General features: G+C 39.6%; 1 protein-coding gene across 3 annotated transcripts in view; it reads left to right on the forward strand.

The window, feature by feature from the left end:
- The window catches only part of IGF2BP3 (insulin like growth factor 2 mRNA binding protein 3), a 66,838-nt gene extending 40,429 nt beyond the window's left edge, over positions 1–26,409 (forward strand). The window contains exons 4-15 of one of the 3 annotated variants that reach the window (XM_081883268.1): positions 2,947–2,998; positions 3,101–3,164; positions 8,322–8,606; positions 10,848–10,982; positions 12,098–12,220; positions 15,611–15,746; positions 16,409–16,492; positions 20,387–20,506; positions 21,350–21,424; positions 22,825–22,956; positions 23,077–23,190; positions 23,761–26,409. In XM_081883268.1, coding sequence (XP_081739394.1) covers positions 2,947–2,998; positions 3,101–3,164; positions 8,322–8,606; positions 10,848–10,982; positions 12,098–12,220; positions 15,611–15,746; positions 16,409–16,492; positions 20,387–20,506; positions 21,350–21,424; positions 22,825–22,956; positions 23,077–23,190; positions 23,761–23,862 — 1,422 coding nt within the window. In that variant the 3' untranslated portion in view covers positions 23,863–26,409. Of the gene's footprint in view, positions 1–2,946; positions 3,165–8,321; positions 8,607–10,847; positions 10,983–12,097; positions 12,221–15,610; positions 15,747–16,408; positions 16,541–20,386; positions 20,507–21,349; positions 21,425–22,824; positions 22,957–23,076; positions 23,191–23,760 lie in introns of all 3 variants that reach the window. The other 2 variants (XM_081883267.1, XM_081883266.1) reach the window with 2 other exon arrangements.
- The last annotated feature ends 1,083 nt before the right edge of the window (positions 26,410–27,492 follow it).

The raw sequence follows: 27,492 nt of genomic DNA on the forward strand, positions 1-27,492 counted from the left end.
TCTCAAAGTAGAGCGAGAAGATTTGGCTGTTTGAAATAAAATGCAGAGTGATTAGGGGGGGGGGGGTTATGTCCAAATCAAGCAGGAAGCAGGAGCTAGATAGTATGAAAAGTGTAAGGAAACTCAAGAATCTAGAATGCAAGAGCTAATTTTAATTAATGCTGAAGGGGTTTCTAATGCATTCATATACATGTTGCTTGAGGCGTGGTGGTTTTTCGTGGCATGGTCCTCTCTTGGTGGCATGCTTATTATTTGTTTTGTTTTCTTTTTTTTTTCATGATTATTTTTTATTGCTTTGTTTCATAGAAGTAAGACATAAAAGTAAAACATATATAGACAAACACAACTGAAAATGTTACACCGAGAAGAATGGTGTTACAATAGAAAAGAAAAATACATACAAAAGTATCTTTAAGAAATATAAGAGAAGTATACACAGATCAAACAATGTGGTTAATGTGAAAATTTAAGTCTGTGTATACTTCTATTATTTGTTTTGTTTTCATGTGATGGTGTTGTAATTTGGCCTTGCAGTTTTCCAACTTGTCCGACATGAGCAAGGGTGTTATTGTGTGCTGGTGAACAGTGAGCTAAATATTTGGTGGCAAATTCTCATATTTATATGCAAGCTTGGTTTCTCATATTTCCATCAGTCTGTGAGGGTAACCAGGGGAACGTGTGTGTGTGTGTGTGTGTGTGTGTGTGTATGTGTATGTATGTATGTATACATACTTCTAACACATCCTTGGAAATGGACACAATTTTTTATGTATGTCAACACAACAAACAATGATAAAGTCTCCACTATTGCAGTATGCTGATCTTTAGACTCCTTAACTATTTGGTCATGCTGTAATACAAATAACACCTTCAACCATGTCAGACACCTAAACCAGATCAACACAAAAAGCTGATGAAAATTAATAAACAGAATCTCCCCTAATGATTTACCCAAACATTTCCATAACATTGTATCTACTTAGAAATGTTTATATGTGTTATGCACATGTGTATAACTTTTCTAAAAAGAACAACAACAAAAAGAACAGAACTTTCATTCTAAACAGCACAGTAGTTTATTTTGGCATTACTCCCCGCACCAAAAAATAAAAATAAAAAATTACAACAGCCTCTATAATTTCCTTTATAATTCTGAATTTTTTGAATAATCAAGACATGTCTTGAAGAAGCAATACATCATTTGACACCCCACAATAATAATATAACAGTATTCAGCTGTCTCAAACATAGTATTAATAGTAAGAGAGGAAAATTACACTTCACTGTATTACACTCTCATACAAGAATACTGTTTTAACTTAAGGGAGAGGGAACAATGTTATATCAAGTCTGCTAGCAAATAGCTATGGTATTTTTCTTCCAATGTCCAAATAGAGGTTTTAGCTCAAAAGTGTTATTACCGTATTTCATATATTAATAGCATCATGCAATCATGGAAGTTTTAAGATTCTTTCCACAGCTAAACATGTCTATTATTGTAAATATATCTATTTATTTAACTGCATTTTTATACCAATTGTAAATAAAACATTTAACCTGCTTACAAATGTAGCCACCAAGAATTTGTCATACATTGCCCCATACTAAATTGTTGGTCACACACAGACATGCCCAAGCCACATCAAATACCTTAAATCATTTCTGCCACCTCCACCCTTTGTTCTATATCAAAAAGGAAGCAAAAAGCATCATGTTACTTTATCCTGGGTTCTTTACAATGCTTCCCATTAGCCCCCAAATAATTTATTTTTATTCAGCAAAATCTATATACCACATGATTGTAGTGAAACCTCTAAGCAATTTACAAGAAATATTAAAATTATCAATAAGAACAGTTAAAAACAATTAAAATAAGTAAAATTAACAGTTAAACAGGCTAGCAAGCCCTAAAGTAGCCTAATGCTTATGGGGCAAAAAGCTGTATTTCCAAAAAAAGTTTCCTTTTTAAAGGGGTCGTTTGAATCTTAAAATAAGAAGGCTAAAGTATAAGTAACCTTTGTTATGCTAAAATCTGAGGTGTTTTAAAGTCCTTCCAAGTACTTTGGCATTGTACCTAACGAAATATTCTTACAATTCTTGCTGAATTTAGTCTGAGTATGATTAACAAAGATGTTGTAGGTTGGTTGGACTTGAAAGGTTACATTCCAGGCATACACAAGTAAATTCTTATTCAGATGGCAGTGAAAATGTTTAAATAATATCATTCACTTGTTAATATCTTTATGATACAGTCCTAAACATATTAACTACCATGCAAGATCCATTCAAATTAGTGGGATTACAGTACATCTCACTGAGTGAACATGTTTATAAAATAAAGATTGTAAAGTACTTTTTGCACCACATGACTTTTAGTAAGTAGTAGACACAAAAACTGAACACACAAGGTGCATTTGAAATATTTCAAGGGTTGCTTATTTCGATTCAACTTTTAAGTTTAATGAGCATTTTCAGTTTTAATCGCACAATGATAGTTGTTGTTGTTGTTAATATAATTTAACAATTTCACTATAAGGACCAAAATTATATAATAAAGAGTAATTGAAAGACTGATATAGGAGCAAAGGAGTTAAAGCAGAGAACTGTAAATTTACGATTACACCAACCAGACTAGTTCCTGTTTTGTTTGTATTTTATTCTGTTTTCTCTTCTTGTCTAGATTTTTCCCCCCATTCATAGCTATGGAGAACTGACTGACTTGCTGTAAATGCTAGTTTTCACAGTAGTTTGTTGTATGCATTCATTTTGTTGCTAGTCCTTGAGCTATACTTATAGAGAACACAAGGTGGAGAACCTTTCGGGCAGTTCGGGGGAAAGCCATACCCAATAGCTTTGTAAAAAGCAAACATAATTTGGGGTTTCTTACAGGCTGTTTTCACATACAGCTACCATAGAAACTAATTTTAATGTGCTCCTTTTTCACAGGTGCTAGACGGATTGTTAGCACAGTATGGAACAGTGGAGAACTGTGAGCAAGGTAACACTAAAGTCAGGCAATTAAAGAAAAAATTTAGGGACGTAAGCATGAAATTACGCCCCGCCCCCATAATAACCCTTTTCCTTTCCTTTCTTTTTCTAGTGAATACGGAGACAGAGACTGCAGTAGTTAATGTAACATATGGCAATAAGGATCAGGCCAGACAGTAAGTGTTTATTTACTTGGATTTTATATCTGAGACTTACATCAGACTAAACGTGTCTAGGATTATGCTATAAGATTCAATTCTATGGACTAAAATTCAAAATTGTGGGCTAATGTAATTTCCGTAACTTCTTGTCTGATTGAATGGCAGTTCCATTGAAGCTGATAGAAATCTTAATTGGCTTTTGTGGAAAATGCCATAAAAGTTTGTGGAACGTATATGTAAAAATACAATTTGTATCTCTGGTTTGACACAAGTCTTCTAGTCCAGTATTTTTCATACCTTTGGGAGGATTAATCCTGTTCCTAATTTCTAGTTAATATATCCGAGGATTTCAGAATTGGATGTAATGTAAGCTTGTTACATCGTCTGAGCATTCATAGTATTCTGTTTCATTCTGAGGGGTCAGGGAGAGGGTATTAACATTTATCAGTGGCTTTACAGCATGTCTGATGAAATATACATTATGATATAAAACTTCTGCCGTCACCCAAAATGGTCTGCCTTTAACCTTGGCTCTTAAACGCTAGCTCAAGCAAAATTTTAAAGTATTCTGCAAAATGATCAGGGTTCAAAATTTGCTAGGTCTCCTGCAGAAGCGAATTCCATAGTAGTAGGCAGCCACTGGGAACAATATTTACATGCCCTTGCTTTTAAAATAGCCTCTCTGTAAGTAAAGTCAAGAGAGTGCTTTTAAAGGTCACAGTGGCACGTAAGTGAGAAAGAAGTCTCTGAGATATGCAGGATCAAAGGTTTTATAAGGATAAAACATCAGTTTTATTTATGCCCAGATGCTTGAGCTCTAGTGTTTTGGTTTGTAGTGCATTGTCTAGCCTCTGCAGCAACAGCAAAGTTGTCGGGACTCATGAGCAGGTCACAACAAAAGGGAGAGTTGATAAAAAGATACCCCGGTCACAGTTGAAGATAATTTTCTAGCCCAACATTGAATGCTAGAACATCTCACACCTTCAAAGCTGCATAGCCAGAGATGACTGGACAGCATCGGTGTTCAGAGTATTTTTACTCCCATTCTCACTAGCTATGAAGATTTTATTTGATGAGCTTAGTTGTAGCCTTGCCTAGATCCAATGGACTGAGCTAAAAATGGTCAGATCAGAGTTCTGTAAATTTGAAACTCAATAATCACTGGCTTAGATTGATTCAGTGACCTGGTAGCAGTCAGGGAAATGCCTCTGACAAAGACCCTAGGAGCTGCTGCTTCTCAGTGATGATAGCACTAGAGTGGACTCACCTTTTTATTTGTGACAAGGCAAGTTGGGTCTTTTGCCCTGTATTTGTATCCAAGGCAGCTGTCTACCAGTTCCATCTGGTTCCTACCTGCCTGCGCACTGTCTCACCAGAATGGTGCATGCTCTGGTTATTTCCTGCTTGGATTACTGCAATGCACTCTACAATGGGGCTTCCTTTGAAGGTGACTCCGAAACTACAACTAATCCTGAATGTGGCAGCTAGACTGGTGACTGGGACTGGCTGACAGGACCATATAACAACCCCCCTCAGCAGCATTTTAAAATTCCTGCTCTATGTTCCACCAATCTGCTATGTTAAATTGGATGCAGAAAATGCATGTATAAGTGTACCTTCTCATAGAGACACTTTGGATAGAATTCTGCATCCTGTGAGCATAATTATTCTCTTTCTCCACCCCTCACTTTCACATGAACTTCATAAAAACAAATAAGTTAAAAGATACAGTAATAGTCTGTCTCTTTCAAAACTTGCACTGTCTTGAGTGTCTCGTTTACTGTGCTGTTCCTTTGAAATAAGCTGCTCTTGACAGTTGTTCCATCCTCCCACCTGTTGTGTAACATCCTCTAGGAAAATGTATAGCTGCATTGCTGTGGAATGCAAGCTTTAAACTGAAGCAGGAGTTATAAAATACCTAAACTACTCTCTCACTGTCCTGCTAAACCACTACAAAAGAATTAAAATGAGAACCTCTTGGAAAACCGAGAAGGAATTCAAGAACTGTTCTGTTAGTTTCATGTAAGAATGTTACAAAGGCGATACTGAGACCAGTTGTGTGTGTGGAGAAAAGCACCCCATCTCCCATGAGATCTGTTCTGGATCATATACCATGAAGGGAATTGTTGAATGCTACAAATTGGTCAGTTCTAACCAACTGACAGCTTAATGCGCCTTTATGCAATATTGCAATTAGCTATTTACATGATTGCTTGTGGGGAAGTAGCACTTGCCTCTAGGCAACCAGGTGCAGCCCCACAGCAGGTGTGTGTGTGTGAGCAGCAAAAGAGGCAGAGAGTGAGTTTGCCAAGTCTGGTTGGCTCCTTGCCCTGCCTGGAGAAAGCGAGTAAGGGTGCTATTCGCTGCTGTGTCTAAAAACTCTAATCTGTAACTGACTCCTTTTTATTATATACAAGACATCACTTCATTCCCCATTGACTTATTTAAAAGTGAGTACATCCTGATACATTAAAAGGGCAAATTATTGAGGCATGTGTTTTGGCTGATATCCGTGTGTGTGTGTGTGTGTGTGTGTGTGTGTGTGTGTGCAAGCAACATTTTTGCATTCCCTCAGGAAAAAGTGATAATAGAATCACCAAATTGTAGAGTTGGAAGGGATCCTGATGGTCACCTAGTCCAACCTCCTGCAGTGCAGGAATCTCAACTAGACCATACATGACAGGTGGTCAACCTCTGCTTGAAAACCTCCAGTAAAGGAGAGCCCACCAGCTTGGACATACACTCCAGCACAAAATCCAGTATTTGAATCCCACTGATTTCAGTGGAAGTCAAACATGCATTCAGTTTTCCAGTTTTAAGAAATGGGTCTTTAAAAGAACTTAACTGTGGCTGGATCATGCACTTAGTTGTTCAGATTGAAAGAAACCAACTTTCTGAGGGACTTCAATTTGAAACTCAGATCTATATAGAACAGGGGTCGGCAACCTAAAGCCCATGGGCCACAAGCGGCCCACGGGGGTGGTTTAACCATCCCACAAGCCATCTTCGAACCGAGCTGCCCGCTTAGCGTGTCCCCGCGCTCTGTGCTAAACCAGCGTGATGCAGGGACTCGCTTTCGTGGCAACGGAAATCTCATCAGCACAGACACCGGAAATCGTGTCTGCGCAGATGCCGTAAATTGCGGGGGCACGATCTGGCCCACAGAGGGATCTCCGCTGGAGTGAACCAGCCCAGGCGAGGTAAACCTTGCTGACCCCTGATATAGATAAGCAGCACTTTCTCTTCCATCAGTTTGCTGGAATTCTGTAAACATATATTTCAATCCGCTTAGCACTAGCAAGTCATTTATGGGGGCACTGGTCTCAAAAGGCAGAAAATATGAGTTCTGGCCATGAGGAGATAAAAACAAACCATTCTACATTCCAAAGTATGTTAATAATAAAACATAAGTAGTGATATATTCGTTGGAACATAGGATGCTGCCTTATCCCAGGTCTGATTGTTCAGCAGCATAGCTCCATTTGGGATGTTCTACAAAGCATGTGCTCTGCCGCTGAACAATCATCCTTCCTATATGTTGGGAAAGCATTCTAGAGTTTCTCCTGTATGACCATGGGAATACATGGAAGAGTGGTAGGCAGTCAACAATCCCTTCTTGCAAGGTTCTTCATGCTTACAGAATTGATTTTGAAGCACTGAAGCTTAGTCCAACATTGCCCACTTCAGGCCATGACAAAAACCCCACTATTGAAGAAGGCTTTTAAATTGTTTGCTAAGGTGCTTGAAGTCTGCCCCAGCCCTCTTCTTTTTGTACCCTGTGTATGGTGAATAGTGACAGAAGACAACGTGACCAGGTGGCAATTGTAAGACATCTTTTTGAAAGTCTAAATATAATGGTGCTTACTTCTGAATGAATAGGATTGCACTGTCTAAAATGTCACCTTGTTTGCTGACCTTTAGGGATAGGGAAAATAAGACAACCAAACAATTCCCCTTCCCCTGAAAACATAAGAATTTTGAGAACAGTTAAACAGTTAAATCTTTCATCATATTTGTTCATGTTAAAATTCTATTATAATGCATGCTACTCGGGAGCAGCTCAGTTGCTATGGAAACTTTTAACTTCCCTTAATTTCCTGAAATTAATACTTTTGGTCGTTTGTGGTTTTAGAGATGTTTGTTGCTATTTGCTTTCAAGTACTCCATACAGTTGTACTTTAAACTCAGTACAGCTAACCAGAAAGGATTTGGCCATGCCTTTTCCTACATTGAGATTGGATCTTTTTCTACACCATGGTAATGCTCATTTTAGAGCCCCAGCCTTATTGTTTCCCATCCCTATGAGTGTGCCGAACGCTGTATAAAATTGAGCTGTCAGTTGTTCACTCACGTACAGAAGATTGTGTGGTGTGATATAAGTCAGAGTTCAGTTTCTAACTGAAACCTCTTTTTCATCTCTATACCTCACTTCTTCTGAAGACCAGATCACACTCATGTGTTTCAAAGAGGATTTTACTCATTTGCTGAGGTGGTTAAGTACTACTTCAGAATTTTACCATAGATATTTACAATATGATGGTAAAAGAGTTGTTTTCAGGTATGTTTACTTCTAACACCTTTTTTTACAGTTGTAGGGAAAGCAACTCACACTTGTCACGCACGTAAATGTGACAGATTTTAGCAGAGGTCGAAAACTGTAGGAACCGCAGAGAAAGAACTGTATTTAAGCAGGAGGGAGGGGGGCTTCCATTAGCATGCCTGAATTGATTCCCGAAGGAATTGTTCTCCAGTCCTTAAAGGCTTGTGTGCTTTATGAGCTTGTGAAAATTAGCAGAACCAATATAAACCATAGTGCAAATTATGAAATTTGGTAATTAGGCCATGCCACTTGACCCCAGGTATCCTGATATTTTGAGGTCCTTGTTTCACAGTATGGGAAATCATAGGATTGTTAAATAAATAATGAAAAGAACAAATACTATTTCATGGTTCAAGTGCTTGTTTCAAGGGCATTGTTATGTTTTACATGATGGTGAATAAAATACTAGAGCTCTCCCTACAAGCTTACAGTTTAAAACTGTAGGAATGGAAGGCTATGATGATCTCTGTGGTTTGGGTCTGTTACTTGTGAGCGAAAATGCCTAGCATAATGATTTCTTGTTCTGCCAGCTCCCACTTACAAAATCTTCCCTTCCTTGCAAACCTGTACAGAGCAATAGAAAAACTGAACGGATTCCAGCTTGAAAACTACTCACTGAAAGTTGCATATATTCCTGATGAAATGGCAGCACAGCCACCTCCTCAACAGCATCCACAGGGGAGGCGTGGATTTGGGCAGAGGGGTCCTCCCAGGCAAGGTTCGCCTGGCGCAGGTACAAGGCAAAAACCACAGTCTGATGTTCCACTACGGATGCTGGTTCCTACCCAGTTTGTAGGAGCCATTATTGGAAAAGAAGGAGCCACCATAAGGAACATCACAAAGCAGACACAGTCTAAGTAAGTTGTCCCATTACATCTTTCTAGGGTGTTTTTTATTTCATGGTGGCTGAGGTTTTGATAATAAAATAGTTCAATACAGTGGTACCTCTGGATGCGAACGGGATCCATTCCGGAGCCCGATTCACATCTTGAGTAGAACGTAACACGCACCTGTTTCACCGCTTCTGCGCATGCGCGTTATGTCATTTTGAGCGTCTGTGTGAGCGGCGAAACCCGGAAGTAACGTATTCCGTTACTTCCAGGTCGCTTCAGAGCATAACCTGAAAACGCTCAACCTGAAGCATATTTAACCCGAGGTATGACTGTAGTTTAACAATTGGGGTGTGGTAATATATAGGAAGAGAAGAACTCTTTTCTGTTGGATCTTGTTCAGCATATGAGCAAGGATTCTGGTCCTGACCAGGCATGCCTCAGTACTATTGTTGTGAACTTTTGCTTTACGGTATATTACCAAATTTGAGAAAATAGATCAGTATTGGGAATATTTCATACTGATGCTATGAGTGCTGAGGCCTCGGGTAATGAAAGTGAAACAGAACTGTCAAAAGAAGTACAGTATGTGAAATAAGATTGATGTTACTGTATATAGCAGCAGGGATGGGCAACATGAAGCCTGCCTTGTACACTTACCCTTTACATCCAAGTTGTTAGCATTGCTAATTTTGGTGGTCAGGGCCAGTGTGTGAAAGCCAAGTACTACTTGCTTTGGCCATTTTCCATGGAGAGATATCACTTCATTATTATCCACTCAGTATTTTTATGTCTTCACCTGGCCGTTACGTTACAAACATGACCAAGCCAAACGTTGCATTACATTCAGATATCTTTTTAAACCAGGTTGTTTTAAAAATCATTTAATATAACTGCTTGGTTTTTTGCAAAATATTTTATTTTGCTCCACCCACAGTTGCTAGTATCACTTTCTCATCCTGGTTTCAGTTTTCGGTTTAGTGACTACCTACTGTTAGTGGTATGGGACGCAGGTGGCGCTGTGGGTTAAAGCCTCAGCGCCTAGGACTTGCCGATCGAAAGGTCGGTGGTTCGAATCCCTGCGGCGGGGTGCGCTCCCGCTGCTCGGTCCCAGCGCCTGCCAACCTAGCAGTTCGAAAGCACCTCCGGGTGCAAGTAGATAAATAGGGACCGCTTACCAGCGGGAAGGCAAACTGCGTTTCCGTGTGCAGCTCTGGCTCACCAGAGCAGCGATGTCACGCTGGCCACGTGACCCGGAAGTGTCTCCGGACAGCGCTGGCCCCTGGCTTCTTAAGTGAGATGGGCGCACAACCCCAGAGTCGGACACGACTGGCCCGTACGGGCAGGGGTACCTTTACCTTTACCTTTACTGTTAGTGGTAATTGTTGTATGTTGAGCCATACTTAAAATGTGAATTGACGAAGGGAGGGAGGGAGGGATTTTCAAGGACAAGGCAGGAGAAGAGGGGAGGAGCATGCCAAGCCTGTAGGGTAGGTCCAGTGTCTGATCTGGGCCGGTGTGGATCTGTAATGGATTCTCATTAAAACTGAGTCAAGGGATTCTATCCAAAGAAATCAAGACTTTGTATTTCAACTCGGTGCAGATTTTTATTTATACAGCCATGTTAGTGCTCTAGGGTTATTTCGGAACTTCTAAGTAAGACATTCAACTGAATTGGAGGATTTGTAGTAGAGCAGTGGTACAAGTAGTGAAATGAATGACAAGCAACTGACCAAAGTTTGACTTGTCTTGTCATTTGCAACAGAGAAAGAGCTTGAAGGTAGTGGTTTATAGAAGGGCGTAACAAGATGCGGACAGTCCCTTGATATGATATATTAGTGAAACTGCCCATGAAGTTAACAGTTTGAGCAATGTGTTGTTTTATCCAGTTTTATTGTAGTGAGTGAATATCATTTTATAGAATTTTGCTGGATACTCAAACTTTAAATAGAATGACTTTCTTTAGAGTTGCCATTGTTCTGATGCTGTAAGAAATGTGTACAGAAATTGTTTTTTACATGCATGCACAGCTGATGATGGATGACCACTCTTTTTTGTATTACAATATTCATCTGGGCCCCACTGAACAGGATAGGTGTGTTTTTTTGGTATGAATCAGGATGCATATCCACATCTGGAACCATCAGCTGTTGCTGAACTGTATCAAGGCCCCCAAGTTCATAGGCAATTTTATCTACCAAAGCAGAACTCAAGACTGCTCTCTCAAGACTGAATGCACAATTTTTACTACTTTTTCTTTCTTTGCAGAATTGATATTCATCGTAAAGAAAATGCAGGGGCTGCTGAAAAACCAATTACGATCCATTCTACTCCAGAAGGGTGCTCAACCGCTTGTAAAATTATCATGGAGATAATGCAGAAGGAAGCGCAAGATACTAAATTGTGAGTAAAGAATGCTTTTATTAAGAGGTCATTGGGTTTTTTAATAGTCCATCTGAAGTAGATAATTGACAGTTTGTAAGAATGGAACTGAAAAGTGAACCCATAGGAATGTCAGGTCTTGATCCTTGTGCTATGTTTATGTATGTAATATAATGATAAAATAGCAGAAGACAACTGGTGAGCAATTCTGAATCAGAAAAGTAATAGGTTTTTGTTCGTTACACCTTTCAGCACCTTTTTGTGCAGTTAAAAGAAAATGTAAGAGGATGGGTGGTTGCTTACTTTTCAGATAAATTCCTGACATTTGATGGTAAGGAATGATACTCCTGAACCAGGCATACAGACTTCCATAGTGAGCCATTCCCAGGCCACCTAGCAAAAGTTAGGTAAATAATGTCTGAAAAGCCGGATAACTAGTAGCAGAAGTAATTGTTATGGTATTCAAACCTAACATGCAGCAAATGAAAGACAAATATTCTTTGTGAAAGAAACGTATGGGAGAAGGGCAGCCTTCTCTCTTCCCACACTTCGTGCCTGTTTTTCTTCACTTGTAAGCTGGAAGAGGGGAATACACCTGAGTTCTTGCTTTAAGCTCTGTTGTATCAAGTTGAAACTAAAGCAGCAAATGCCATTACGGCTGTTGACAAATTCATTCTCCTCTTCCTCTCACCCCACCCTCAAACTGGTGTCCAAGAATGCCAGTGGCTGTTGGGTAGAAAAGAAGACTGAGCTTTCTTTGGTAATTGAGAATACATGAAGTGTAACAGATGCAGCCTGCTCTGTTTTCTACCCAGAGATGGAAGGAATCTGCATCTAATAGGTGTGAAGGAATCCCACTCAAGGGTCATGGAAATAGCAGAAAAGTTCCTTCTGTAAAACAGCCTTTTCCATTAGTTATTCCTATGGATTAAGCAGAACAATTAATTACACTTGAGGAAATCAAGCAGGTTTTTTCTTGACTTAGAGGAATTTATCATGACAGTTTAAGAGTCTCCTGATTAGATGGTTAACTGTCTGAGCCCTGAGTCATTGGAGAATGACTCAACTTTTTGATTTGTTACTGATAGTGAATTATGTGACTCTTGAGTTCATTCAATTCTCTGGACTGCTTACAGTACAGAAGAAATTCCCTTGAAGATACTAGCACATAACAATTTTGTTGGCCGCCTCATTGGCAAAGAAGGAAGGAATTTGAAGAAAATCGAGCAGGACACAGACACTAAGATCACAATATCCCCGTAAGTATTCAATTCTTGTGAAATGGTATATCTTAGTTTTTTAAAAGTGCTATCACTTTTTAAGAGCTTCCTCCCCAAGTTTCAGCCACAGCTAATACAAATTAACAGATCCATAAATCAACACCCAAATCCACTTTTTACTGAGAACAGGATGAAACCTTTTCTAGGAAGCCATATGATGAGCTGGCAACTTTAAATGGTGTTTTTATCAGAACTAGTTTAATGACCAGTGAGGTTTCCTGAAAGCTAGTGTCCCTGTGTTGAAAGCATTGCTAATTCCAGTAAATATATTTGGCTGTGCATAGAAATTACTTACTAGTTGTCTTCAGTATGTTATGTCCTTTTGTGTGTGTTTTTATAGTAATTTTTATTTGTGTGTTTTACATATTTTGCATGTTAAGTCCTTTGGGTTCCCTTGTCTACAAATACTATCATAAAAAATATTTATTAAGGCACAACCGCCACCTCCCCCAATTTGCCCCATGGCACTGATCCAGAGAGCATCAGGTTGACCTGACTTGGGAACCACCACCCCAGATCTAGTCCTAAATTAGTTTGGGGCCAGGGCCACTGTTTAAATAGGGCTTCAAAACTTGTGGTCTGTCTTAATAAAGGTGTTTAAGAGTCTTGGAATACACAGGAATGGTACAAGAGCCCCAACAGGGATCGGATCTATTGAGACCCAAAGGGGCAATAGTAGTATCCCCTGGGGAGAAGGTTATACAGTGAAATCTTACTGACCATTGGAAGTTATCCATGGGCCTTCTAAACATCCTTCTCCACGGACTGGTTCTTTTGACACTAGGCAGCTACTAAAATATGAATAAGGAGTATCTTCAGTTTTGCAAAATGGGGGTCCCTTTTTCTGCCTTGCTTACTGTCCACAGACTTCTTTCATGGAGGTTGCACCTGACACACTCACCCATATGCCCATTGTCCTTGGAAGCTGACAATCCTCAAAAGTTTTGTTCCAGGCTGCAGTGACTTTGGCTCAAAGAATCCCAGCCAAGATCTTTGTGTTTTCTACATAGACAGATCTGCCTGCCATTCATGTAGGGTATTCTGTGTTTCTCAATAGGTTTGTGTCTCCTGCTTTTATCCCAGTCCTTAGGAGAACAGTTCACATGTTTTGCATGCTTGTAGAGTGATCTGGATCTGGTGCCTTTACTTGGATCCTCCTTGGAAAGAGAACAGAATACCTTCAGAAGACAGAAGGACAGCCTGATGACTCATCATAGCTTACACTTGTTCTTGTGAAACTTTTCCCAGTGACTGCTAGGGGCTTTTGGTTTGCCGCTCTGTTTCCTTGACTGCGGTACCACCTGGAGCTCAAGCCAGCCTTCCTCAAGAGTCTTTGGGGAAGAACACTTATTTTGTCCCCACTGTTCTTTCCACATTTTTCTCCTTTTTGGAGATGCTAGTTGATACAAGAAACATTTTCATAGGACTTCTTGTCTCTGGAGAAAAGTAGCACTGTTCAGTGAGTCCAGTCCTCCATTCTAGGGTCTTGAAAGGTTGCTGTAATTGCTTTAAAGCCCTGCTTCTGTGGAGGTCAGGCAATAATGCATTTTGACCATTGCATCAGCAAATAAGAGCAACTACCAATCCTTGGTAGTTTCCTACTCTGTTGGAAACTTAAAGCTTTTGCTTTACGGCAGTGATGGCCAAACTTCGCCCTCCAGCTATTTTGGGACTACAACTCCCATCATCCCTAGCTAACAGGACCAGTGGTCAGGGATAATGGGAATTATAGTCCCAAAACAGCTGGAGGGCCAAGTTTGGCTATCACTACTTTATGGGAAATACCCCAAAAAAGTTTACCAGATCACATCCTGTAAATTTATTGTAATGTTCTGCTGTAGTTGAAATATCCCTTGGATCAGTTCTGTTTTAATAATTGACAATATGCTTGGGAAAATGGGGTGCCAGGTGATTTGGAGCCTTTTGCTTTATAGGACAGGAAAGGTAATTTTATCTTGGTGTCTTGCGGTGGAAGATTGTTAACAAATGTTTATAAATTAGATACATTTCATTTCTGTCTGAACTATATATGTTTTGTTGGATTTTTGTTGTTGTTTGCCAAGTTTATGACTGGTAGCAATACAGATGAAATGAACTGTGAAGTTCTTTTCATCTGTAGCAAATTGAATTCAACACATATATCTTAAACAAAAATGCAAATCATTGTGCAACACTAAGACACAAATCACAACAAATTATGTTGTGTGTTTGATGTACTAGTATGCAACAATGTGTTCTTCGCTAAACAGTAAACTGATTTGAGAAGTGATTGTCATTTAGCATACATATGGGTATCTTTAAAATAGCAAAGACTAAAAGCTCAGACTCCTCCTTCGCCTCCTGGGGCTAGAAGGATTCTTGGCTCTGCTATTTCTCTTTGGCTAGCTGGACTCCACCTTATGGAGGAGGAACAAACACTTTGGAAGTAGGTTGATGCTGCAATGATGCTGTGATTTGCTTCCTGCCTCCATTGAATTCAGTCATGGTTGCTGTTGCCTCATGTATGCTCTCCTCAGACTAGTTATTCTCAACGTAATTTCTATCTTGTGCCTCCATCGTTTCAACTTGTGTTTTCTTCCTCTGTCTGCCTCAACTTTGAGTGTGATGTGTGTCTAATAGTGTTATACTTTTATTCCTGGTGTCCACCCACCATTTTAGTGCCCATTTCCACCACCATTTTGTTGCATCTGCCATTTCGTTTCCCTCGAAACAAAAATACACGCTTTCATCCTCCTTTCAACCATTTAACTGTTATTTAAGCTCTTCTCCATTTTCTTTGGCTGAAATTCAAGGAAGGGAATAGACAGGAGTGCCTTTTTCAATTGTTTTTTGAGTGGAGATGGGGAAAGTGCCCCTTTAAATCTGAACAGTATATCTGTTTGCAATCCATGGGTGGCTTTTTGTATGTATGTATGTATGTATGTATGTATGTATGTATGTTTTGCTGCCTTATTAGAGACACCTCAGCAGGGCAAATATAGAAAAGTAGACAGGCAGATTATTCCCATTAGATTGCTGCACAGGAGAAGGCTCCTTCCTTGAGCCATCTAGTTCTGCTTACTTGGCGTGTTGCTCTGGCCAAATGTGGTTCTCGAAGGAGGCTGTGCCTGCTCCAACAACTAGTAGTTTGGTAACACCCAGCTATAATGTCTGAAGGAGGGCTGGCTTGCAGGTAGTCTTGGCCATGGGATCCCACAAGCAACAGTTTCAGAGACTACCTCTCCCTTGGGGCTTCAGCAGCTAGGATAATTCAGTTGTGCACATTCCATAGAGTGCATTTCTGAAGTTTTCAAGGTATAATTACTTTCTGTTTCAGCTTTAAATACAAACCATTACATGCATAGCAGTTGACTGCTTTCTGCTTTGTAGATTACAGGACTTGACGCTCTATAATCCAGAAAGGACCATTACAGTTAAAGGCAGTATTGAAACATGTGCCAAGGCTGAGGAAGAAATAATGAAGAAAATCAGGGAGTCATATGAAAATGATATAGCTGCTATGAATGTAAGTTGATTTCTAATTTGGGGGTTGGGAGGCGGGTAAGTTAGTCATTTATTTGATTTCCTCCCAATAAATATATTGTATCTTTTTTACTTCAGTGGAGGAAAGCATTCAGGTTGATACCCAACCATCAGCTTCATAGAGAGAGACTGATGCATATGTTTGTCCCTTCAGATAGAAAACCAGTCTAGTTCAGTACACACACATCAAACCCATCACCCCTGGCCATTCGCTGCATTTGCTTGGGTTGCTGAGTGTCAGAGTCCAACAGTATGGGGCCACCATTTCCCCATCCGTCTTGTAGGGTGCTTCTGGAAAATGTTTCATTACATTTGTTGAACGAATATGAGTTTGTTATTGGCCGTGCTGCATGCATTTCACAGTGATTGCTTAATCTGACTTGCAATACTGCCATAGCACCATAAGGTGCATTTTATTTAAACCTCTTTTTTTGGCTAACACAGTGGTTCATAGAGTCAAAGTACAATTGCTTCTAGCAGAATAGTGACATCTGCCCTACTTCATGTTGAACATTTAAAAAATGATACAGGATTTTGACACTTGTTGTTTGCCAAGTTGAATGTCTCTAAGCTAAAACATTTTGAAATTTGAACAAGAGCACGTTATTAAGAGGGAGTGGCTAATCATCTCCTGTATCATTGCAGCTTCAAGCACATTTAATTCCAGGATTAAATCTGAATGCCTTGGGTCTCTTCCCACCTTCTTCTTCAGGGATACCGCCTCCCACAGTAGGTGTCGCTTCAGCTGCTGCTGCCTCTTCATATCCTCCATTTGGGGTAATTATATATCTTCCTTTATTGCAGGCACTTGGTTATAGCTCTTCATGTTTTGAATCACTGGTACCTATAGGTGAGAATTGGGCTTATCATTAGATTGTAACAGGGAGGTAGGTTGTACCTCACCATGTGTTCTGATCCAAGATTCCATTGAGCAGCATACAAACAAGAAGGAATGAAAATTATTGTAACAGATATCATATGTAGGTGACTCACCTTTTGTATTTTTGCATGATAAGGGCATTCCCAGCCCTGTCCCCCGTGGATCAGACATTAGTATTGAATCCTGAGGGATTGGTCTGTGAGATTCCTTTCCCTATACATCTTGTTAAACAAGGCAAGTGATACAGGACTGCACATCCCTCTAGTGTGCAGTGTATTGAGTAATGTGTAAATTCAACATAAGAGGGAGTAGTAAGGGGAAGTGAATAACTGAAACACCTTTAACAGAATTAGCCAAGTCTTTGGACAGCATTGACACATTTGCATGTTTGGGAAATTGGCAATCTGCCTCTTGTGAATGGGGTTTCATTCCCTGTGAAGGAACAAGTGGATCACTTTCAGGTACTCCTGGGTACATCTTTCTCACTAGAGGCCTCAGCGTCCTCTTTGGCTAGGAGTGCCTTTTACCCAGCTTCATACCACCAGCCTGACCACTTTAGTCCAGGTGTTGGTAATCTGAAGGCTGGATTACTTTAACGCACTCTATGTGGGGCTGGTTTGTAAGTTCCAGCTGGTGCAGAATGCAACAACCAGATTGCTGATGGGAGCTTCTGGTCAAGAAAATGTGACACAATTGTTAAAACTTCCTGTATTAATTTACAAAGCTCTGATAAACTTAGGACCAGGGTAGCTCAGGGACTGCCAGAACCCTGATATCCCAGCTGGATCACTGAGATCATCTGCAGGAGTGTCAATGGTCTTTCCCCGACTTGGTGAGGTTCATTTGATAATGAGAAACTGAGCCTGTAATGTCATCAGCCCAATCCTGCGATATACTCTGCCAATAGAGATTCAGCAGATGCCTTCTGTGCCAACTTTCAGACGCCTGCTGGAAACTTTTCTATTCTGTCATGCCTTTGCAGGCAATTAAGAGTACATCCTACCACCGTGGTTTACTGATATTTGTTTTTGAGTTGTTTTTAACTTTTGCTGTACAGTTTTATGTTTTTACTGTTGTAAACCACTTTTATATAGCTTTATGATATAGCGATATACTAATATTTTTATAAATAGCTCATACATATTATAGGGCTGCCTTTTAGGGCTTAGCCATTCCAACCGTCAGCTTACATAATCCAAAATACACTAGAAACAAGAAAATTCAGATATTTTAAGAGCAACATGTTTGTTTATTTTTTAGGCCACTTAATTGAAACGTTAATGCAACAGCAACATGGATTCTATAATAGAGGAGGGAAGATAAACAATGCAGTGAGAAGCCCTGTGTTCTTCCCTACATCTGTTGTTGGTGTACAGTGAAATAATTAAAACACCTCAAAAGTTACGTTAGAGCACACTACATGGTGGTGTGAGGTAACAGAAAGGGATGGAGCTACTAGTATCATTGGCAGTACAGAAGAGAAGCTAATTGGGGCATTAAGTTTACTCCCCAAAGACATCCTTTCTAAAGTCGCTTTGATGGGAGGACAGCAACCGGCATGGGAAGAGGGCCTGTCCTCTGGGCTGGAAAGGGAGTCTCCAATTTCATACCATAGGAGGCAAAGTCTCAGTGCTCACTCCCAAAACAACTGCCTTTGACATAAGAGGCTGGTTCCAGCTAGACTGTGTTCTAGTGAGCTTGCCAAAAGATGACAGGCACATTTAAGAAAAGAAGAAAACTGGAGCGAGGCAGAAGAGGGAACCATCTAAAGATGTTGTCTAGAACTATGCAGATAACTTCAGCGTACCTGATTTTGTCCATTCATGGGAATGAGGGACAAAATAGAAATGTGCCAAAATACAGGGGGAAAGGGGAAATTTTTCCAAAGTTTTGAAGTGTTAGGTGTAGCTTGCCCTAGTAATTACTAAAACAAGGGAGGAAGCTTTTCCCCACCCCCAGCTTAAAAAAGTGTTGCATGCCAGCCCCCACCAAACCACATTCCACTTCTGGCTCATGATTCCATGGAAATTCTGGGTCTGGAATCCTGGAAGTGGAATACATCGCAGAGGCTTGGAAGGAGATGGTGTGTGATATTTTTCTTTAAAAAGAGGAAATACAAATGTCCCATCTTGTTTAAATATAAACCATCCCCATCTCAGCCCTAGAAGGTATTTTTAAGGAAAGCCACCACCATCCTGAAAACCTCTGAGAAATGTTAACCCAGAAATCACCCTGGGGGCACAAATGGTCACTCAAAAGAGGGGTGATTTTCAGGACAGTGTTCATGTTGCCACTCAAAATGCTGTGCAGACAAGTATTAACTGTGGCTTAGGCATCTAGAAATTTGCATGTCCTGGAAGGCATCTTAGTCCTCACTGTAATCTCTCCGGAAGCTTTTCTTTTACAATGACAGTCAACATCACATAATATCCCCCGCCCCCAGCAGTTGTCTCGTTTTTGCTCCAGTCCTATTGGCACTCACTATTAGAATTGGCTATTGGAGGAGCTTAGACCAAAGAGTTTCTACTAGTGCATAAGTATGCATATGGTGACATATATGACAGGGAAACGTGTGGTGTTTGATCCAAAGCTTTTATTCCTCCACAGGAACCTTTGGAGCTAACAAATTGTGAAATTCTTTTAGCTATGCTTAACATAACTGATTATTTTATATGTGTTTACTTGCAATATTGTTTGTACTTCTTTCAATACGTGAATCAGAGCCTACACTAGTGCTCTCTAAGTTCTGTCACCACCAAGAAGTTTGTGTTTGGTTTTGTTCCCTGGATTTTCTTTGTGTGCTTTGGTTTTCTGTTTTTAAATATATCTGAAGCATAATACGTCTGCACAATCTGACTTCAGTAAAGATAATGAACTCATTTTATAAGATTACTTCAGGATGTATTGGACATAGTAACTGAGTGCAGAGGGATATCTCTTACAATAAATGACTGGGAAAACAATTTGTTTTGTGCTACATATGGCTTTTCAATAGAGGTAATAATGGAATTGTGTATTAACAGAAAGATGTCAACCCAATATGTCAGACATAGTAAATCATTGTGTATTAAATAGCAGAACACCTTAATCAACCAGTTATTCTTTATAAATCAGTCCATGGGGTCACGAAGAGTCGGACACGACTAAATGACTAAACAAAACAAAAGATAGACAGTTATACAACAATGAAGTCCTTTTTTGATGTTATGGGATTGCTGCCAAGAGAATCCAGGTGCTGCACGCAAGAGACTTCATTAGTAATAATAAAACATTTTTATTTATATGCCACCCTACTGACAGGTTGCCCCAGCTACTCTGGGCAGCTTCCAATAAATTTAAACATCAAACAGAGTAAAATATCAGACATTAAAAACTTTCCTATATAGGGCTGCTTTCAGAAGTCTTCTAAAAGTCAGATAGTAGTTTATTTCCTTGACATCTGGTTGTAACCTTAAAGTTTGCCGCTGATCATGTAATGCAATTTTTTTGCTACGTTATGTTTGTTCCAAACCTCTTGTGTGTAGTTCTTAAAACACAAAAATCTAGAGTTGCATATTTAGAAACCTGGTAGATTTAATCTTTCAAGTAGAATGAATTTCTTCGTTGTTAGAAAACAGCTACTCAGCCACACATGGTGGTTGGAAATAAAGCGTATCTGTTTGCTTTCGGTTGGCAACTACAACTTGATTGCTACCGTTCAGATGGTTCTTTGCCTGATCTTTCCCCCCACTTACCTATTCCAGCAACAGCCAGAGTCTGAGACTGTTCATCTGTTCATCCCAGCCTTGGCAGTGGGCGCCATTATTGGCAAGCAGGGGCAACACATCAAACAACTTTCTCGTTTTGCAGGTGCATCTATTAAGGTAATATTAAACTGATCAACTTCGAATATCCCCAATCTTTATAACTGTCAGCAAGTTTCTGCAAGTTTGCTCTGTTTCTGTGTCTACCTTAGACACCCTGCTTTGACTGTAAAGCAGTAAATGGTACTCTCTCCTTCAGAGACAAGATAATTGCAAACATGTTTCTAGAAGTTCTTTGAGGGGTGAAATATAAGCTGTACAAAAACAAACCTGCCACCTAGGTGGGCTTGACTTTTTGTTCTTTAAGATGGTTTAGACCTTTGGGCCATGTTTTTTAATTGAAGCTTATTTTGCCATAAATTCAACTTTCTTGTTTTGAAGTGGGGATAAGAGGTTATTGGTTAGAATTTTTCTCTGTTACTGTTCAAAGGATTTTTTCAGTGATTGTGTCATACAGTGTATCTGACTAGTGATCTTACCTCTTCATACATCATTCTCCCTGTCTCTCTCTTCCTGCTCCACCCCCCAGTTCTGCCGGCACTGCTGAAATTTTCCATGATCTCACCTCTCAGCTTTATCCAGCTCCATTTTTTAGGAAAGTGGTATTGCTTAGCCTATAATCACAAATACTTGGATGGAGTAGTAAGATTGACTGACATCAGGAGCACATTATTTCCCTTTTTAAAAGCAATCACCAGTGGATTTGTACCCTCATATAAGGGTTCACAATTTGTAGGAAAACATTAACACTAATATCCATGCTTAATGTTGCCAGTGCATTTGTACTGGAACAGCAAGATGGTAGTGGTTTTCATTTAAAAACAACACCACCCTATTATTCATCTCATTGAGTAGTGAGGAGAGGGCATCCAAGAAGTTCCTAATCTGTCACTTCTTTTCTAGATTGCACCTGCCGAAGGACCAGATGCAAAGCTAAGAATGGTGATAATCACTGGACCACCAGAGGCACAGTTCAAGGTATAGTGTTTGGCTCTTGTGCTATCTTGACTTTCATTAATAGTTTTAAGACAAAACATGCATAGTCAAGAGAAGGTGAAAACCCTTCTGCCTTGTTAATTGAGTAAGTTGCTTATGTGTGATGTTCCATTTGTTGTTTAGTCGTGTCCGACTCTTCGTGACCCCATGGACCAGAGCATGCCAGGCACTCCTGTCTTCCACTGCCTCCCGCAGTTTGGTCAAACTCATGCTGGTAGCTTCGAGAACACTGTCCAACCATCTCATCCTGTCGTCCCCTTCTCCTTGTGCCCTCAATCTTTCCCAACATCAGGGTCTTTTCCAGGGAGTCTTTTCTTCTCATGAGGTGGCCAAAGTATTGGAGCCTCAGCTTCACAATCTGTCCTTCCAGTGAGCACTCAGGGCTGATTTCCATAAGAATGGATAGGTTTGATCTTCTTGCAGTCCATGGGACTCTCAGGAGTCTCCTCCAGCACCATAATTCAAAAGCATAAATTCTTCGGCGATCAGCCTTCTTTATGTTCCAGCTCTCACTTCCATACATCACTAGTAGGAAAACCATAGCTTTAACTATACAGACCTTTGTTGGCAAGATGATGGCTCTGCTTTTTAAGATGCTGTCTAGGTTTGTCCATTGCTTTTCTTCCAAGAAGAAGGCGTCTTTTAATTTCGTGACTGCTGTCACCATCTGCATTGATCATGGAGCCCAAGAAAGTAAAATCTCTCACTGTCTCCATTTCTTCCCCTTCTATTTGCTAGGAGGTGATGGGACCAGTGGCCATGATCTTAGTTTTTTTGATGTTGAGCTTCAGGCCATATTTTGCGCTCTCCTCTTTCACCCTCATTAAAAGGTTCTTTAATTCCTCCTTACTTTCTGCCATCATGTTAAGAATAAAAGCGTATACCTGTTAACATTTTTTAATGTAGGTAGAAGAAACTATGTGGCGACTGTTTTAAATGCAGCCAGTCAACAAAATCATGGTAGTGTTATTTGCAGTCCTCAGTTCAAATTGCTCCTTCGCAGAAGCAGTGTTTCCATGTCTCTCTGCACTGAGCTTCCATAGCTGCAAATGCAATGCTCCTGGTGTGGTTTAGGGGTTTTCCTTTTCTTTCTCCTAATAGTTACTTCCGCCCTCTTCTAGTCACCACCAGAAGCTTGTACATTCTCATCCTGATGTCATTTGTGTCAGGTGCCAAAATGTAAAGTGATTGTATGAATTTATCAAAACTGTAATTTAATTTTTTTTTAACATAATCTTCAGATTTGTTTCTACCATTATGCCTATTGCTGATAATATGGAATTAGAAAGGAAATGTAATCTTTTCTGTAGCTTCATGGGGTTGGTATGTAGGGCTGAATTTAGTGGCAGACTGATTTGATTGGCATATATTTTATTTTAAAGGCCCAAGGAAGAATCTATGGGAAACTTAAGGAAGAAAATTTCTTTGGACCTAAAGAAGAAGTGAAACTTGAAGCTCATATCAAAGTGCCATCCTATGCTGCTGGTAGAGTTATTGGTAAAGGAGGCAAAACGGCAAGTAGCTGACGAAAAGTTGACTAATAAACCAATTACTTTAAAAAAAAAAAGCAACCCCAATTTATATTATAAAACATGGTACAGCAGTGCAGTGATTGTACAATTTGTTTTACACAGGTAAATGAGCTTCAGAATTTGACAAGTGCCGAAGTTGTAGTTCCACGTGACCAGACACCAGATGAAAATGATCAGGTGGTTGTGAAAATTACTGGCCATTTCTATGCATGCCAGGTAGGTGTAAACCTTCGATTTTTTTCAGTGATGTACCCCAAAGATGAGAATAGAAATTTAGTTAAAAATGAGCTGGCATGAAATTTCCCCTTGAACCCATTGAAATGTCACCATTACCTTTGTAGTCCTGACAAGAAAACAAGGGGGAAATATTGTTACTAGTTCAACAATCAGTAAATACTGGATTATTTTAAATTGTGGGATTCTGTCCTGTCCCCTCGCTTCCTGTCTTTTGGTGAGCAGCAAAAACCCATTTTTACACATTTGGTTCTGTATAAGTTACTGATTTTTATGTGGCTGGTTTTATATATGTACTGGTATACTTAATTTGCTGTTGAGAGAGAACATTTTAATGGTTTAATCATTGTAGCAGCATTTTTCAGGAACCAAATGTGCTATCTGCTGTGCACAGTTATAATTGCAGTCTTCTTTATTTTGAAGGTATTTACAGTCGCAAATGCACTTGAATAACATAATTGGGGGGGGGGGAGAAAGAGATGAGAAAGCAAGCGGTACAAAAGTTAACCTAACATGACAGGTGATGGTTGGAATTTTGTTAACTCTCTGCAGCTTGCCCAGCGAAAAATTCAGGAAATTCTGGCTCAGGTAAGAAGGCAGCAGCAGCAACAAAAAACAGCGCAAAGTGGACAGCCACAGCAGAGACGGAAATAAAGGTTTAGGAAAAGACCCTTCGGAGACAGATGCCAGACCAAAGAGAGAGACTGTAACGGACAGGTTCTGGGCACCTGTTGGAATGATATGCAGATGTTTCACAAAGCCAGTCACTTGTTTGAGGACCAGGCCACAGTTGGCATGCTGTCTCTGAGAATGTATTCTTTAGGCTCTCTTACTTTTGAAACCCAGCTTTAAACTTAAGGACCCCTTCACTTCCCTTTTGTTCTATTCCTCACAGTTTAACATAAACTTGTTAGTCTTCTTTTATTGTTCTTGCTATTCCCCAGCAATTTTAGAACTTGGTTTAATGAAGCTTTCTCTTTTGAGTTCACTGATTTAACAAGAAAAGGCATTGCTCTTCTAGGTCCATTTGTAAAAGAAGAAAAGACAATTGGAGGGTGGGGTTTGGGGAGGGAGGGCGGGGTTTAGAACAAGGGCATTGACAACGAGGTTACGTGTTACTCCCAATGTTAACCAAGTGGCATTTCTTTTAAACATTTGGTTGCATTTTTACATAACACTGCCATGTATAAACTAAGGGAAGTGTTCATTGGTGTTGGCCAGGGCATGAAAAGATAAATATGCATTTTACTAAACTACCTCAGGCATTTAATACCTCAAATAAGAAATTGTTCCTTTTTTGCTTCTTCTTTTTTCCTTTTTTTTTCTTTTTGGTATTTTGTATACTTTATAAAGCTAATAGTTCTTAAGCATTTTATTTTTTTAAAAAAAGAAAAATTTGATCAGCCAATAGTCAGGAGCACTACAGAGTTTATTGAGCGGGTGAAGGGAAAGAAATATAGTAGATTGCTTCTAACTGCTGGCTGACAGGAGTGAGATGGAAAAATAGAGTCTTTGATTATATCTGAGGGTGTCAACACAATCATTTGGGGTGGGGGTGGGTAGGGAATCAGTGAATGTTCAAACGATACTTAAACAAATGCCAACATTCTGATAGCAGCAATGCCATTATTTTTTTTCTTTTACGATGGGATGAAAAAGTTTTTGATGGTACTTTTGTTGGGAACAGAACAAGGAAGTGATGGCAAGAGGCTGGGGCTTGGGGGTAAATTTTAGAAGGTCTTTTGGAGACTGGACGTGTTTTTTTTTTCCTTTTTGTACTTGATTGAATGCATGAACCCTTTGTGCCTTTGACCATCACAACCTACCTACTAACGCTACACCTAAACATTTGCAGCCCATTTGTACTTTGCCAGTTCTGTTTCAGAGAGCAAGCTTCATCTTCAGTTTGGTAGGATTCTTTATCTGCTGGAGCAGTTTAGAGGTGTGGATTCTCTGCACCTCCAGCAGATAGCTCCCTACCATTTTCAGTTACCATAGTATTGGGTGTGGGGAGGAGGAGGAATCAAACTCTGTTTGATCTCATTTAAAGGTATTGAAAGGCTAAGTTTACATATCCAGCCGCTACTAAGGGCCACACTAAGCCACTTCGAAGGTTTTTTTAAAAAATAAAATAAAATAAAAAGAATACAACCTCAGGCTTGGCTAATGAAATAAGATAACAGCAAGATTTATGCACATTCTGCAACTGACCACAAAAAAGGAGGAAGAAAACTTATCAAAAGGCAGGGATCGCAGGAAATTTACCAAATTTATTTTTGATTTCAGAATGTAATTTGAATCATGATTGTGGTAATATGCATTCGAGTTTCTACAATAAACTTCAGTCTACCTCAGTTTTAACAATGTGGCAACACATGGTGCATAAAGACTGCTGTGTGCGTACGCGCCTGCCCGTGTACACAAGCCTTGCTATTACCTCGGACCCTTTTGTTTGTGATGTTTCTGTGCATGAGAGGATTGGAACTGCTACGCTGCACTGAGTTGAGGGGCACAATTAGCAAAAACAAAAAAAAAAGTTTGTTTCACCATTTTGTTGATCTACCTCTTAGATTGATATTAAAATAGAGGCATTTCTTCATAGAATAGATCATTTTCCCAAAGATCGTTGTTGTACAGGTTAGATAACTTTTGAAAAATGATCGATCTCTCTCTCTCTTTTTTTACTGGATCTTTTCTTTACTAATTGGTTTAAAAACCACAAATCTTTGTTGTAGTTTAGCAGAAGGGAAAAATGAAAGTTTCTTTTCTATTTTGGACAGTACTTAACCTAATCTTTAGGAGACTTTTCTTACAATGAATTTACAATTACTGAAGAATTGAGAGAAGGTCATAGTGTGAATTTTTGTTGTCTGAATTCAATATCCTTTTCTTAATATTGGGGAAAGATTGACTTGTTTTTCCATAACAGTTTTATTTTGCAAAATAAGTGCTGCATTTACATCTGCTGGTTTAAATATTGTAATTTTTCTTAAACTTCTAGGCTTTAGAATGGTAAAATCATGTCTTTTACTTTCAATTGAGACTTGGTAATTTGGAGTACTTGGAGATAGGTAGGAAGTGATTCTGTAAATGACTTCAGTATTCACAAAAGTATTGATCATTTCTCCTCTGTAATGTGCCCCCAATGCAGCTTCACTTGCCAGATGCCTCTGAATGGAATAAAGAGTTTAACTCCTATTATCAGACATATGTGACTGCTTTTGTGTTCCCTTCTTCCACAACATGGCAGTTAAATGATTTGTTGTTGAAATGAGATCTTAGCCTTATGTTGCAACCTTACAGAGAAGGCACTGGTGGTTCTGTGATAAGGCATCCTGGCCTACCTTGGTTAACACTGAATAGCTGCAAACTTCTGAAATTTGCTTAGGGGATTTGGACTTGAAGAGAGCAGTTTAAACTGCCCATCAACCCAATACTCTCCATGTACAAAGACCTTCAATATAATCTTAAAACTTCACAGTTGTAAGATAATGGGAATGAGTCCTCTTTCAGTGGCCTATGACAAGAAGGAACTGATTTTTAATGGCCGATGAGATGCAGTATAATGGCGCACATGGAGACAGCTGCAAATTTACATCCATGCACAGGGTTTCTGCAGTCATCAGTATGCTGTGGGGCAGTAAAACGACAAATTTATATGCTAAGTGCCACTGTTCAAATAAATGTTAAGCATCAGAATGCAATTATATAGACCAATAGCATGTAAACATCTAGAAGACAATGGTAGTTCTATCCCAATGTAAACTTGTTTCATACCATGTGCCACCTCATTAACAAGATATAAAGTAAGGCTGTCAAATGCTTGCTTGCTTTTAACTCTCTCCTAATGTTACATTTCTCTGAAAGAGAATTTAAAGCACACCTGGCACTTCCTTGGAAGTAGTGTTTGAAGTATCCCATGTAGGGACAACTTAGCCGACAGCAGCAATGGTGTAGAAATGAGAAACAAAATCCCCAGTCCAATGGTAGAAATCAGAGGGGGGAGGGATGGGGGGAGAGAGAACAGGGCCCATTCTCTCATGACAAAGCAAAATATTTCAAAGCATTAAATTGATGTATTTCAAATGTTTAATGAACAGAAACATGCAAACCAGTAATGAGAGGACAGAACTATTGCAATATGGCTGCATGTTGCTGCATACTGGTTTTTGAGTTAGTGATCCTTTAAAAAGCTAGAATGGAGAATGACACCCACCCACCCAAATCACTTCTTGATAACAAATGCCACTTTAGGGTCCGCACTCTTGGGTAGTGGTGGCTACC

This window comes from Podarcis melisellensis (genome assembly GCF_964234715.1).
Source record: "Podarcis melisellensis genome assembly, chromosome: 12".
Classification (NCBI taxonomy): Eukaryota; Metazoa; Chordata; class Lepidosauria; order Squamata; family Lacertidae; genus Podarcis; species Podarcis melisellensis.